Consider the following 13,139-nt stretch of genomic DNA (forward strand, 5'->3'; position numbering starts at 1 on the left):
CTGGGTGATGGTGGTGGTGACAATAAAGGCCGGGGGGCCTGGTGGCCCCCCGGTTGTTAGGAAGAGGATTGATTGCTACTCTAACATCACCCACAGGCGCTGGTTGGGCCTCCTTACTGGGGCTGAGCTCCTCTGTGTTGTACCTTGGCTGGTGAGGGTCTTGCCCCTGGCTCTGGGGTGGGTGCAAAAATGATGGTGGTGGAGCAGGAGCTGTTTAGCCAGATGATATGATGCTAATGACACTATTTTCACCTGGAGGCCCCTTGAGTCTGCTCTCATCATTCACTAAACCGCTGCATTTGTGCCTCACTTACAGACCTTTGCTTCCCCCTCACTGCTTCCTTTCAGAAATAAGGAAGGAAAGGAGGAAAGAAAGCAATAAAGCATATCTGGAAAATGCATTCACTTATCAACCAGCTCTGAGCAGGAAGCCTCCAGGAAGAGGGGCAGGTTGGAGAGTGAGAGTCACTCCTTATGAATCACAAGGCAAATTTAATAAAGACCTGAAAAAGACTGCATTTTCTCTATTGTGGTTATGTTTCATGGTAAATGGAGGCGAGGGGGTGTGGGGTGTGTGAAAGAGTTAAAGCTGACTTGGAAATCTCAGTCACACTTCACAGAACCACTGAGAAAGGGACATTGTGACAAGTGAATCCCCATCCTTCATACAGAATTAACCAGGTTGGAAAACACCTTTGAGATCATCAAGTCCAACCTATCACCCAGCACCATCTAATCAACTAAACCATGGCACTAAGTGCCTCATCCAGTCCCTTCTTAAACACCTCCAGTGATGGTGACTCTACCACCTCCCTGGGCAGCACATTCCAATGGCAAATTACTCTCTCTGTGAAGAATTTCTTCCTAACATCCAGTCTAAACCTCCCCAGGTGCAGCTTAAGACTGTGTCCTCTTGTTCTGTCACTGGTTGCCTGGGAGAGGAGACTGGCCACAACCACCTTTCAGGTAGTTGTGGACAGCAATAAGGTCTCCCCTCAGCTTCCTCTTCTTCAGGCTAAACACCCCCAGCTCCCTCAGCCTCTCCTCACAGGGCTGTGCTCCAAACCCCTTCCCAGCTTTGTTGCCCTTCTCTGGACATGTTCCAGCAACTCAACATCTTTCCTAAACTGAGGGGCCCAGAACTGGACACAGAATCCTCACAGCAGAGGTTCTCCAGCCCTAGGGTCATCTTGGATTCAGGTTGGATGTTAGGAATTTCTTCCCCATGAGGGTGGTGAGACACTGGAACAGGCTGCCCAGGGAGGTGATAGGTGCCCCATCCCTGGAGGTTTTTAAAGCCAGGCTGGATGTGGCTCTGGGCAACTGATCTAGTGTGAGGAGTCCCTGCCCATGGCGGCAGGAATGGAACTGGATGATTCTTGATGTCCTTTCCAACCCTAACAATTCTATGATTTCTGTGGCCCTCCTCTGGACTCACTCCCACAGCTCTGTGTTCTGCTGTTTTCGTGTCCTGCTTCTTCTGAAGTAAGAACAGACCTGATCACTTTATAATAAACATGCCTGACAGAATGAGATCGAAGAAAGTGATCAGTCTCATGCATAGCTGAGAGAAGAATGAGGACTGTGGGCCTTCCTAAACTGGCTCCATGCCCCTTCCACTGCCAGTTACCCATCCTCTCACTGGATAGCCACGAGAGGGCAATACCTCCTGCAAAACCTCTGTGTTGTTCAAGGCTTCAAAGTGCCAACAGCCCAGAGGTGATGTTCTAATACTGGTTGTGGAAAGGGACCTTCTACTATTTGCTTTTTGGCATTTTTAACCTGAGACCTCATGTCTGAAGCCCAGAGCTGACAATCCAACCTTAGTACATCACAGTGCTTGACATTCTGCTGAACCTCTTGCATGATGTACATGTGGCAGCAGCTAGCTCACCAAAACAAAGACTTCTAGAGAGTGCTAATGTTCACAGGTGTGAGTGACATCCTCATCAACCTAAAGGTCTTCTTTTGGGGTGGGAATGGTTGGCCCCATCAAGGTGGCAGTCACCCAGCGCTTTGGGCTGCTGCCTCTTAACTCCACATCTTGTATGCTTGCAGGGATGTTCTTAGTTGGGCTGTTAGAAGTAAAAACACATGAAAATATTCAAGATGGGCTTTCAATCTGATCTAACCAGGCTTTCCACTTAGTGAGCTCATTTGTAACCTTGTTGACCCAACACTACAAAGGTCTAACCTCCAGGTTTGTGATGCCTGTGAACTGTGTCACATGCAAACAGCCTTTAAGCTCTCCAGAAAATCATCAGCTACCAAAAGCTTCCTTAGCTCTGCCTGTCATGCTGAGGTTTGAATCTTTTTTTGTTCCCCATATTCATGCAAAGGTCTCAGGAAGCATTGCTCAGGAGAAAAAAGTAATCCTTATGCCCAAATGCCAGTAGATGTGACATGTTCAGCAGAGGGGAGACGTGGAGCTGTTGGAGCAAGTCCAGAGGAGGCCACAACGATGATTGGAGGACTGGAAGCCCTCTGCTTTGAAGCCAGGCTGAGAGAGTTGGGGCTGTTCAGCCTGGAGAAGGGAAGGCTCCAGGGAGGCCTTCTGGTGGCCTTTCATGCTTCAAGGGGAGAAGAAGAAAGCTGGGGACAGACTTTTGAGCAGGGCCTGTTGTGACAGAACAAGGGGTGATGGGCTGGAACTAACAGAGGGAGATTCTGACTGGAGAGAAGGAAGAAATTGAGGGTGGTGAAACTGACATTGAGGGTGGTGAAATCCTGTCCCAGGGTACCCAGAGAGGTGGGAGCTGCCCCATCCCTGGCACCACTGCAGGTCAGGTTGGCTGGGGCTCTGAGCAACCTGCTCTTGTTGGGGATGTCCCTGCTGACTGCGGGGGGCTTGGGCTAGATGAACTTTTGAAGGCCTCTTCCAACCCCAATCCTTCTCTAATTCTATGATCCTGTCTTACCTGTAGAAAGAGTTTCCTGCCTCATGGTAAAAAAAGATTAAAAAATTGAAATTTCCCATGTGTTCCTCATCTTGTAATGCCTCAAAGCAGTCTGGAGATACCTGGGTGGTATAAATCCCTCAAATGCTGCTGTCCCATACCCCTGAGTCGCTGCTCTACAGAGTACAGTGGAAACTGTACTGGGACAGCTCTGGCTTTGCCTTATCTTTTTCAAGAACCATCTCTGAGCTGAGCTTTTGCTGTGAGGACCAAGTTCATTAGGCCACAGCATGTCACCGCACACCCAGTATGTGAAACCAGCCCCAGCCAAGCAGTTTTGAAGCTGCACCCCTCACCAGTTTGCTGTTTGACCCACAGCCTTTAAATCAAAGAGATTAGACCAGGACCTCCTTAGGTTTCTTGGGATTTAACCACAGCATTGCAGAGATCCTACCAGCTTTCAAAAGACTTCTTTTTTTATCCCTTTGAGGCCATTTCAACATCTTCTAGATCAGGGCAGACAATTACACCTGAGCGTAAGCCCAGAGAGCTGCTAATTTCCAGGAGAGAAAGAATGTGAGATGTTAATGGTGCACTGTGGAACCAATTTACTCACCCTTTACAAACTCTCCTGCCAACTTGCCCTGCTGCAGTTTGTCAGGCACCAACTTTTTAACAGCATCTACTGAGGCCTTGTTAAATTTGTCCCGAGCGGTTTGCTGGAGAGACAAATCCATTGTAGGAAATTGCTTGTCTTGAGGCACAGCCTCCCAATAACCACCAGGGATTTGTGTTTGGCTTCCTTGTCAAAATCAGAGTGACCATTTCAGGTCAATACATGTCTGTATGGAAAAGCAAAGGAGAGAGCAGGCCAGTGTGGACATGGAACCATCCTGCCTGGGAAAAAACCTTTGAGGTCCTTGAGTCCAACCACATCCAACTTTCCCCAAGTCTGGTGCTGAACCATGTCCTTCAGCACAGCTGTGTGTCTTTTAAACACCTCCAGGGATGGGGGGTCATTGAGTCCAACCACTATCCAACTTTCCCCAAGTCTGGTGCTATACCATGTCCTTCAGCACATCTGTGTGTCTTTTAAACACCTCCAGGGATGGGGATTCGACCTCTCTGGGCACCCTATCCCAGTGCTGGAGAACCCTTTCAGTGAAGTTTCATCTAACATCCAGCCTAAACCTTCCCTGGTGCAACCTGAAGCCATTGCCTTTCATCCTGTCCCTTCTTACTAGGGAGAAGAGACCAACCTCCACCTAGCTCCAGCCTCTTTTCAGGGAGTTGTAGAGACTCACAAGGTCTTCCCTCAGCCTCCTTTTCTCCAGATTGAACGCCCCCAGCTCCTTCAGCTGCTTCTCCCCAGCCCTGTTCTCCAGAGCCTTCCTCAACTTCATTGCACTTCTCTGGACCCACTCCAGCCCCTCAATGTCTTTTTTATAGTGAGAGGCCCCAAACTGAACACTGTACTCAAGGTGTGGCCTCAGCAATGCCCAGAACAGGGGGAAAATCACTTTCCTGGTCCTGCTTGTCACAGCCTTGCTAATCCAGGCCAGGATTCTGGTGGCCTTTTTGGCCACTTGAACACACTGCTGGCTCGTATTCAGCCAGCTGTTGATCAACACCCCTAGGTATTTCTCTACTGGGCAATTCCAAACTAGTCTTTCTTTTTTGGAGGGCTTTCTGTCATCACCAATAGAACAAAGAAAGAAAAAGCTGACATTCAGCACTGCTTCTGATAAGGCCTTTATCATCAGACAGAAGTTTTGTCATCTACTAACCATTCTCAGCCTGGTGCGTACATCCTGCACAGTCCTTCCTTTCCACCTCCCCAACACAAACATTTCTTCTTAAGGGGACATCCCACACTGCTGAGCAGGAAAAAAATTGCAGTTGAGAAATCCTGTGCTGGGCAAAAATGTCCATCACTGACAGGTTGTGAGATAGATTGCCTCATATCAGTCACTAGTGGTGTGCCCCAAGGATCAGTGCTGGGCCCCATGCTCTTTGACATCTTTATTGATGATCTGGATGAGGGCACTGAGTCCATCATCAGTAAATTTGCTGATGATACCAAGCTGGGGGCAGGAGTTGATCTGCTAGAGGGTAGAGAGGCTCTGCAGAGAGACCTCGACAGGCTGGACAGATGGGCAGAATCCAATGGCATGAGATTGAACACATCCAAGTGCCGGGTTCTGCACATTGGCCACAACAACCCCATGCAGTGCTACAGGCTGGGGGCAGAGTGGCTGAGAGCAGCCAGGCAGAGAGGGACCTGGGGGTACTGGTCGATGGTAGGCTGAACATGAGCCTGCAGTGTGCCCAGGCAGCCAAGAGGGCCTGCATCAGGAACAGTGTGGCCAGCAGGAGCAGGGAGGTCATTCTGCCCCTGTACACTGCACTGGTTAGGCCACACCTCGAGTACTGTGTCCAGTTCTGGGCCCCTCAGTTTAGGAAGGAAGTTGACTTGCTGGAATGAGTCCAGAGAAGAGTAACAAAGTTGGTGAGGGGTTTGGAACACAAGCCCTATGAGGAAAGACTGAGGGAGCTGGGATTGCTCAGCCTGGAGAAGAGGAGACTCAGGGGTGACCTTATCACTCTCTACAACTACCTGAAGGGAGGTTGTAGACAGGCGGATGATGGTCTCTTCTCCCAGGCACCCAGTACCAGAACAAGAGGACACAGTCTCAAGCTGCACCAGGGGAGGTTCAGGTTGGATGTTAGGAAGAAGTTCTATACAGAGAGAGTGATTGCCCATTGGAATGGGCTGCCCAGGGAGGTGGTGGAGTCGCCGTCATTGGAGGTGTTCAGGAGGAGACTTGATGGGGTGCTTGGTTACATGGGTTAGTTGTTTGGGTGGGTTGGATTGGTTGATGGGTTGGACACAATCATCTTGAAGGTCTCTTCCAACCTGGTTTGGTTTATTCTAAATAAAAAATAAAATGGTTTATTCTAAATATGAGAAAAGTTTTCCCAGTAAAACAACAGTGAGGTCCAGGCCCCACAGCCAGCAAGGTCCTTTCTCATTTTAGGGCCCATGGGGTTTTGCTCCCTAGCTTTGTTACCATGGAGCAGGCTGGAGACAAGACTGAGTCTTGAATTTTCTCAGGGATCCAAATTAAACCAGACTGAAACACTGCCAAGGGAAAAAGTCACTCAGTGTGGTCATCAGCTTGTCAAAACCCCATTCTGACAGCACCCAACAGGTCTCTTGTTGTGCCCAGAATGTTGATCCTGCCTACCGTGGTCTCTTTGCCACCTCTTCTGGAGTGTTGGAGCAGACAGGTTGCCTTGGGCAGCAGATTGTCAATAGCAGAAAAATGGCCATGACCCCCAAGACACCAGGGTGCTGGGGTGCCAAAGCCTGGCCCAGGCTGCCCAGGGCAGTGGTGGAATCTGGAGGGGTTTTAAAGTTGTGGAGATATGGTGCTAAGGGACATGGTTTAGTGGTGACTTGGCAGTGATGGATTAAGGGTTGGACTTGACCTTAAAGGTCTTTTCCAGCCAAACCATTCTGTGATTCTATAAATAGAGGGTGGCAGAAGGAGGAAACTGAAGCAAGAAGTGCACTTGAGGGCTGAATGTGGTCAAGCAGCTGGAAGACTGGACTGGGCTCTGCAGCCTGCGAATGCTGGCAGCAGCAGGAAGCTCTACCCCAAGCTGCGGGTGTAGAAAACCTCATTACAGGCAATAAGAGACAGTGAGGTGATCAGAGATCACCAAGACAAACTCAGCTGGCATGCCCTTAGTTTGCACTTTTGCTTCTTGTGGCAGGGAAATCAGCAGTTTCACTGGGGAGGATGAAATTTGTGCTCTCAAGGTTTTGGAAAGCAGTGGTGAAAGAGCCATTTCCTATTTCCCCTTTTTCCTTCCCGACAGCAGCTACTCCTCCTGTCCCAGCTGCTGCCCTGTTCTGCCAGGCCAGCAGATTGCACCACAGCAGAGCTGCTTCTTCCCAAGTTGGGAAACAACCTTGGGCTGTGTTTCAGCAGAACTTGGATGACCCAAGCAGAAGCTGCTGTGTAACTGCTTGTAAGTCTCTCTAGTAAGGACTGGGTCACTCAGCAGATTTCCCTATAGACCTTTGATCTCCTGATGTCTGCACAGACACATCAAAGTTCCACTAAAGCCTTTTTGGAGATGCTCTTTATTTGTACAAGAAACTGTGATGGCCAAAACTGGAAGAAGACTATTCTAGAATTCCTAGGCTGTAATCATAGAACCATAGAATGTTAGGGGTTGGAAAAGATCTCAGAAGATCATGGAGTCCAACCCAGGGTCACCTAGGGCAGGTCACCCAGGAATGCATCCAGGTGGGTCTTAGAAGTCTCCAGAGAAGGAGACTCCACAACCTCTCTGGCCAGCCTGCTCCAGGGCTCCAGCACCCCCACAGTAAAGAAGTTTCTCCTTAGGTTGAGGGGGAACTTCCTGGGTCCCAGTTTGTGCCCATTGCCCCTTGTCCTATCACAGGACACCACTGGAAAGAGTCTGGCCCCTTCTTCTTGACACCCACCCTTCAGATATGTGTAGACATTAATAAGATCCCTTCTCAGTCTGCTCCAGACTGAACAGCCCCAGGTCTCTTAGCTTTAATGTCCTAGTTCCACCTTGTCCTGATGTGATGCTTTGCTAAACTTAAGCCTGCTTTAAAATACAAACTGATTTTATCTCTGTTACTTCAGATCATTCAAAAAGTGTCTCTGAAAAGCAGTCCAAAGCCTAGGAAGTCTAAAACCAGTCTCTTTTTTAACCCATACATCTGATGGGTTTGGAGCTGAAGTAGAGGAACTTAATTTCTTTCACCAACACTGTCAAAAGAGGAGAGGCTTAAGCTCCTGAACTATCTAATCAGCTTTTGGTGGCAAGATAAGTCATATCTTAAGAAGGAGTTTGAAATGGTTTTGAACACCCCAGGGTTATGGTGGAATCACCTTCCCTGGAGGGATTTAAAAGCCATGTGGATGTGGTGCTGAAGGATGTGGTTTAGTGGTGGTGGCTTAGCAGGAGTGGGGGGATCATGAGCTCCAGGTGAGCTGTTGGACTTGATGTTCTCAAAGGTCTCTTCCAGCCTCAACAGTTCTGTGATTCTAGGTTGTACTCAGTCACTGTGGTGATGGGAGGACCTCATCCATTTGCATGAGGAGCAGAAGAAGATCATGGAAACAAACACAGAAAAGCAAAGACAAGACATTAGTGGGAGGGAAAATGACAGTGGCAAAGGACACAGTTGTTGAGATCTTTCTGATTTATAGTCCATGGAAAAGATTTGCCCATGCCTTAACAATCTCTCCATGTTTCTTAATGAACAGTAACACAGAGTGATGGAATCATAGAATGGTGTGGGTGGGAAGGGACTTCCCAACAGCATCTAGTCCAACCCCCCTGCAATGAGCAGGGACATCAGAGCTTTGTCAAGCCTGACCTTGAATATCTCCAGGAATGGGACCTCAACCACCTCCCGTGGCAAGCTGTTCCAGTGTTCCACCACCCTCATGGCAAAGAACTTGTTCACAGTATCACAGTATAACTGAGGTTGGAAGAGACCTCTAAACTCCACCAAACCAGGTGAGGGACAAAGTTGTGGGAAGGCACAAGCTCACCACCACACCAGACCCTGCCTGTCCAGCTAACACCAGCATCAAAGCTCTTCCTCACCTGCAGCCATCTGGGATGCTCACAGTGTTAGTGCAAGTTCTGTACTGTAATGGTGGTTTCCTCTTTCCAAGCAACATTCAGAAGCTGCTTGACTTTTCTCACTCATGCAGATCCAAACCTCACATGGCTACCATGAAGGTAGTGCAACACTGGAACAGGTAGCTCAGGGAGGTGGCTGGGGCCTCATTCCTGGAGATATTCAAGATTAGGCTCACCAGGGCTCTGGGAAACCTGATCTAGCTGAGGATGCCCCTGCTCACTGCAGAGGGGGTCAGACTGGATGACCTTTGGAGGTCCCTTCCAACCCAGACCATTCTATGATTCTGTGATTCTAATACAAGCCAGGATGCCACTGACTTTCTTTGCCACCTGGGCACACTGCTGGCTCATGTTCAGTCGACTGTCAACCAATACCCCCAGGTCCCTCTCCAAGTCACAGCTGTCCAACCCCACATCCTGTGGCTGGAAGCTTACAATCATGCTTACAGTCTGTAGCTTACAATCTTGCTGTTAGTCTGTAGAAAAATGACTGCAGGTTTGCTGCAGCCCCAGCTTGCTTCAGGAGCCTCTACAGCGCTTCCACAGCTTGCACATGGATGCCTTCACCTCCTTATTCCTCATGGTATAGACGAGGGGGTTCATCACTGGGGAGAAGATAGTGTAGGACATACAGATGTGCCTGTTGGTGGAGAAGGCAGAAGAGGGCTGGAGGTACATGAGGATGCACGGTCCAAAGAGGAGGGTGACCACCACCAAGTGTGAACCACAGGTGGAGAGCACCTTCCAGTATCCCTCATTGAAGCGAACCCTGACTGTGACCAGGATGAAGATGTAAGATGTGACCAGCACCAGGAAGCACACCAGGGTTATTAAGCCACTGTTGGAAGCAATGAGCAGCTGAGAGCCAGAGATGTCTGTGCAGGCCAGCTGAATGACCAGAGGCACGTCACAGAAGTAGCTGTCGATCATGTTAGGGCCACAGAAGGGGAGCTGGACTGTGAGCAGTGTATGGACAAGGGAGTGGAGGAAGCCTCCTGCCCAGCAAGCAGACACCAGGGCCCAGCACATCCTCCTGTTCATGATGGTTGTGTAGTGCAGGGGCTTGCAGATGGCAGCGTAGCGGTCATAGGCCATCACGGTCAGGAGGAACATCTCTGATGCTCCAGTGAAATGCAGGAAAAACAGCTGGGCTATGCAGGCTTCAAACACAATGGTCTTCCTCTGGGTGAGCAGGCCCACCATCATCCTGGGAGGGATGACAGAGGTGCAGCAGATGTCTATGAAAGACAAATTGCAGAGGAGAAAGTACATTGGTGAGGACAGCTTGGGGTCAGTCCAGACTGTCACAATGATGAGAATGTTACTCAGCAGAACCAGGACATAGGCCAGTAAGAAGGTGGTGAAGAGGAGGACTTGCAGCTCCCTTCTATCAGAAAACCCCAGGAGGATGAATTCAGTCACCCTGGAGAAGTTTCCCAGTGCCATCATCACACCTCAAGTGTGGTGGTGACCAGGGCTGAGCAGGAAGAGCAGGGGATGTGCTACAGCTCCAGGAGTGATGAGGGTGAGAAGCATTCACTGCTCTTCTGCCTGCTCCAGAAAGCACAGTGTCACATCCTGCATCGTGGTGAGCAGTGTTTGCCAAGAGTTCTGTCCACCCCTCTCTTCTCCTGCCTTCTCACTCCCTTGCCAGGTTTCTGACCCTCACCCCTGGACTCACACTGGCCACTGTTTGTCTGCATTGCAGTTGGTTTGCCAAAGCTTGTGCTCTGATTCTGTCTGGGAGGAATCACATCCTACTCACAGGAGAAGAGCCAGGAATGCTGAGGGAATGCTGCAGTGTCCTTCTACTTGCAGAGAGTTCAGAGTGCCATGATGGAAGTGAAATGTTCCCAGGCCCAAACCCTGTGTCTGTGCTGTGTGACTGATATGCTCTCTGATGGTCCTCCAAGTCTGTTTCTCTTTCCCATCAAACAGGTTTGCTTCGTGCATCCTTCCACAGGTAGATCTGCAAATCACAGCATGAGTTCAGGACTGATCCCACTTTTCCCTCTGTCTCTTCCAAGGGCTTGGTCATCTTGCAGAGCTGGCACAGCTGCAGAGAGGGTCAGCTGTCTACAGTGATCCCTGATGTTGTGCTAGGCAGAGACCTGCAGAAGGGGCATCACAGGTTGAGCCTAACAGCTCTGGCTCCATGTAGTCAGCAAGGAGGAATAAACACCTTAAAGGCTTGACTTGCACATCACCCACTGCAGGGAGCTGCCTCCTTCCACAGAAGATAGTTCATCTCTTCTTCAGCATAGATGGAGAGCAGATGCCTGCCCCATGCTAGATGTCTACCATGCAACCACTGTTCAATGAAGCTGCCTTGAAGGATCCAAATCACCACAGGAGTATTTCATTTGGTCTGTGTATCTTCAGTGGATGACCCAAGCAGTTCTCACTGCCTTTCACACGTGCCATGGCTGATATGAAGACCACAAGGAAAGGAGAGGAAACAAATGGTCAGTGCTGTACCCAGGCACTAAGTGTTGGTACCACATGAACTTCCAAGGCTGAACTCCTTGGTACTTGCTGTCTGAGGACATTCCAAATCTGTTTCAGGTTATTCATCTGATGGGTCAGGGCACTGGTCCACTCTTCTTCCACCTGCTTATAGATGTCAAACCCTTGGTTCTGTTTGAGTTTCTTCTTGCCTAGAGCTTTTTTTCAGGAGGTTTTCAAGTGATGTTTCTTACCCTGACAGGTTCTGGGCAAATTTCACAGTGATGGAATCAATTTTCCATCGGAAATCTAGACAGAAGGATCCAACGAGGCAACGTCTTGGAGGCTTCCTGAAGTGACCTCTGTGTTGCTCTCATCTTCCTTCTCCCTAAAGTCACCCCAGCCCAGCATATACATACTCCTGTAGCATTCTGGGTGCTAAACACAGGCAAAAGGTAGTTTTCCACTGGTGGAGGTGGACCTCTGAGACCTGTGCCATTAACCAACTCCAAGCAACCACCCAAGGGCTTTATTAAACAGTTCTGGTGGCTGAGTCCCTTGGTGTGCCGCAGCACAACAGCTTGCTCTGTGACCTTCTCTATCTGCAATCTTGAAGCTTGATGTAGAAAGGGTAAGACACTGCACTTCTAAGCCTCCCAAAGCCCTGTGCAGGACAAACCAAATCTCTAGTAATGAAAATATACATACAGGGTTGTACAACAGAGTGCCACATTGCAATCACAGAATGGTTTGGGTTGGAAAAGACCTTTGAGATCCAGAGAAGGGCAACAAAGCTGGGGAGGGGTCTGGAGCACAGCCCTGTGAGGAGAGGCTGAGGGAGCTGGGGTTGCTTAGCCTGGAGAAGAGGAGGCTCAGGGGAGACCTTACTGCTCTCTACAACTACCTGAAGGGAGGTTGTGGCCAGGTGGGGGTTGGTCTCTTCTCCCAGGCAACCAGCACCAGAACAAGAGGACACAGTCTCAAGCTGTGCCAGGGGAGGTTTAGGCTGGAGGTGAGGAGAAAGTTCTTCCCAGAGAGAGCTGTTGGCCATTGGAATGTGCTGCCCAGGGAGGTGGTGGAGTCACCATCCCTGGGGGTGTTCAGAAAAGGATTGGGTGTGACACTTGGAGCCATGGTTTAGTTGTCAGGAGGTGTTGGGTAATAGGTTGGCCTTGATGATCTCTAAGGTCTTTTCCAACCTGGCTGGTTCTATGATTCTATGAATTTCTGTGTGTTTCATTTGTTGTCACTGCACAGCTTAGACTGTGAATGTTTGAGGAAGCAGGGGCAGGAGGGAGAAGAAAGCTGAAGCAGATGGCACACTCAGCAGAAAGTCCCAAACAGACAAAAATGGGAACATTCAGCATCATCGTTGTAGGGAAGCTTTTAGCTGTCAGCCTGCTGAGGGTTTGAAGCATGGCTGACCAAAGATGACAGCACAGCTACAATTCAAGTCTCACACTCTGACCATTCCCTGAGGAAGGGCCTTGTGCAAGCAGTGATTGCACTTTCCATTTCACTCCTCTAAAGGATTGCAACAGAACTACTCCTTGTTGTCTCTCTGACAGTGATAGACCTGAGTCAGTAAGTTCAGACCTAGGAAAGAGTTTTCTGCAGTCACCTTCCTTCAGTACACACATGAACCAGTCTGGAGCTAATTTTCATTAGAGGTGTCCTAACAGGGGTTTGTACCTCTCACCCAGGTGCTAGCCTTAGTGAGGAGCACCTCATGAATGACCTGTAGTGACAGCAGGATAATGAATGCACCACTGGTGACCCTCCTTTCCTGCAAACACCCTTGAATGCACCTTGGCAGCACTCCCATACACAGGTATCAGCAATGTTCTGTTCATGCATGGGATGGAGATGGCAGATGTGAAAGAAACTTCTTTGTGATATCATCAAGCCCTTCGAGGGTCTAACTCCTATCTGACAATCACAGCACACCCAGTTCTTTCTCCTCAGCCCTCTGCCTCATCTCCTGGCTGCTCCCCAACTTGGGCAGCACAGGAAGGGCTCTGCAGAGTCTCCATCGCTATCTCCATGAGCAGAGGGAAAGCAGCACGGGGAAGACCATGGGGGGTGGGGGTTGGGGAG

The 13,139-nt window shown here is 49.5% G+C and overlaps 1 protein-coding gene across 1 annotated transcript; it reads right to left on the reverse strand.

Annotated features, from left to right (window-relative positions):
- Window positions 1-9,116: 9,116 nt before the first annotated feature.
- On the reverse strand, window positions 9,117-10,046 carry LOC137446163 (olfactory receptor 4E2-like). The gene has a single exon (XM_068148551.1). The coding sequence runs from the start codon at window positions 10,044-10,046 to the stop codon at window positions 9,117-9,119; it is 930 nt and encodes a 309-aa protein (XP_068004652.1).
- Between the last annotated feature and the right edge of the window lie 3,093 nt (window positions 10,047-13,139).

This window comes from Melanerpes formicivorus, unplaced genomic scaffold (genome assembly GCF_026170545.1).
Source record: "Melanerpes formicivorus ecotype bairdi unplaced genomic scaffold, bMelFor1.0.p_v2 SCAF_16, whole genome shotgun sequence".
NCBI lineage: Eukaryota > Metazoa > Chordata > Aves > Piciformes > Picidae > Melanerpes > Melanerpes formicivorus.

Coding starts and splice junctions, on each gene's coding strand:
- LOC137446163 (XM_068148551.1), bottom strand. CDS start 10,046: ATGATGGCACTGGGAAACTTCTCCAGGGTGACTGAATTCATCCTCCTG.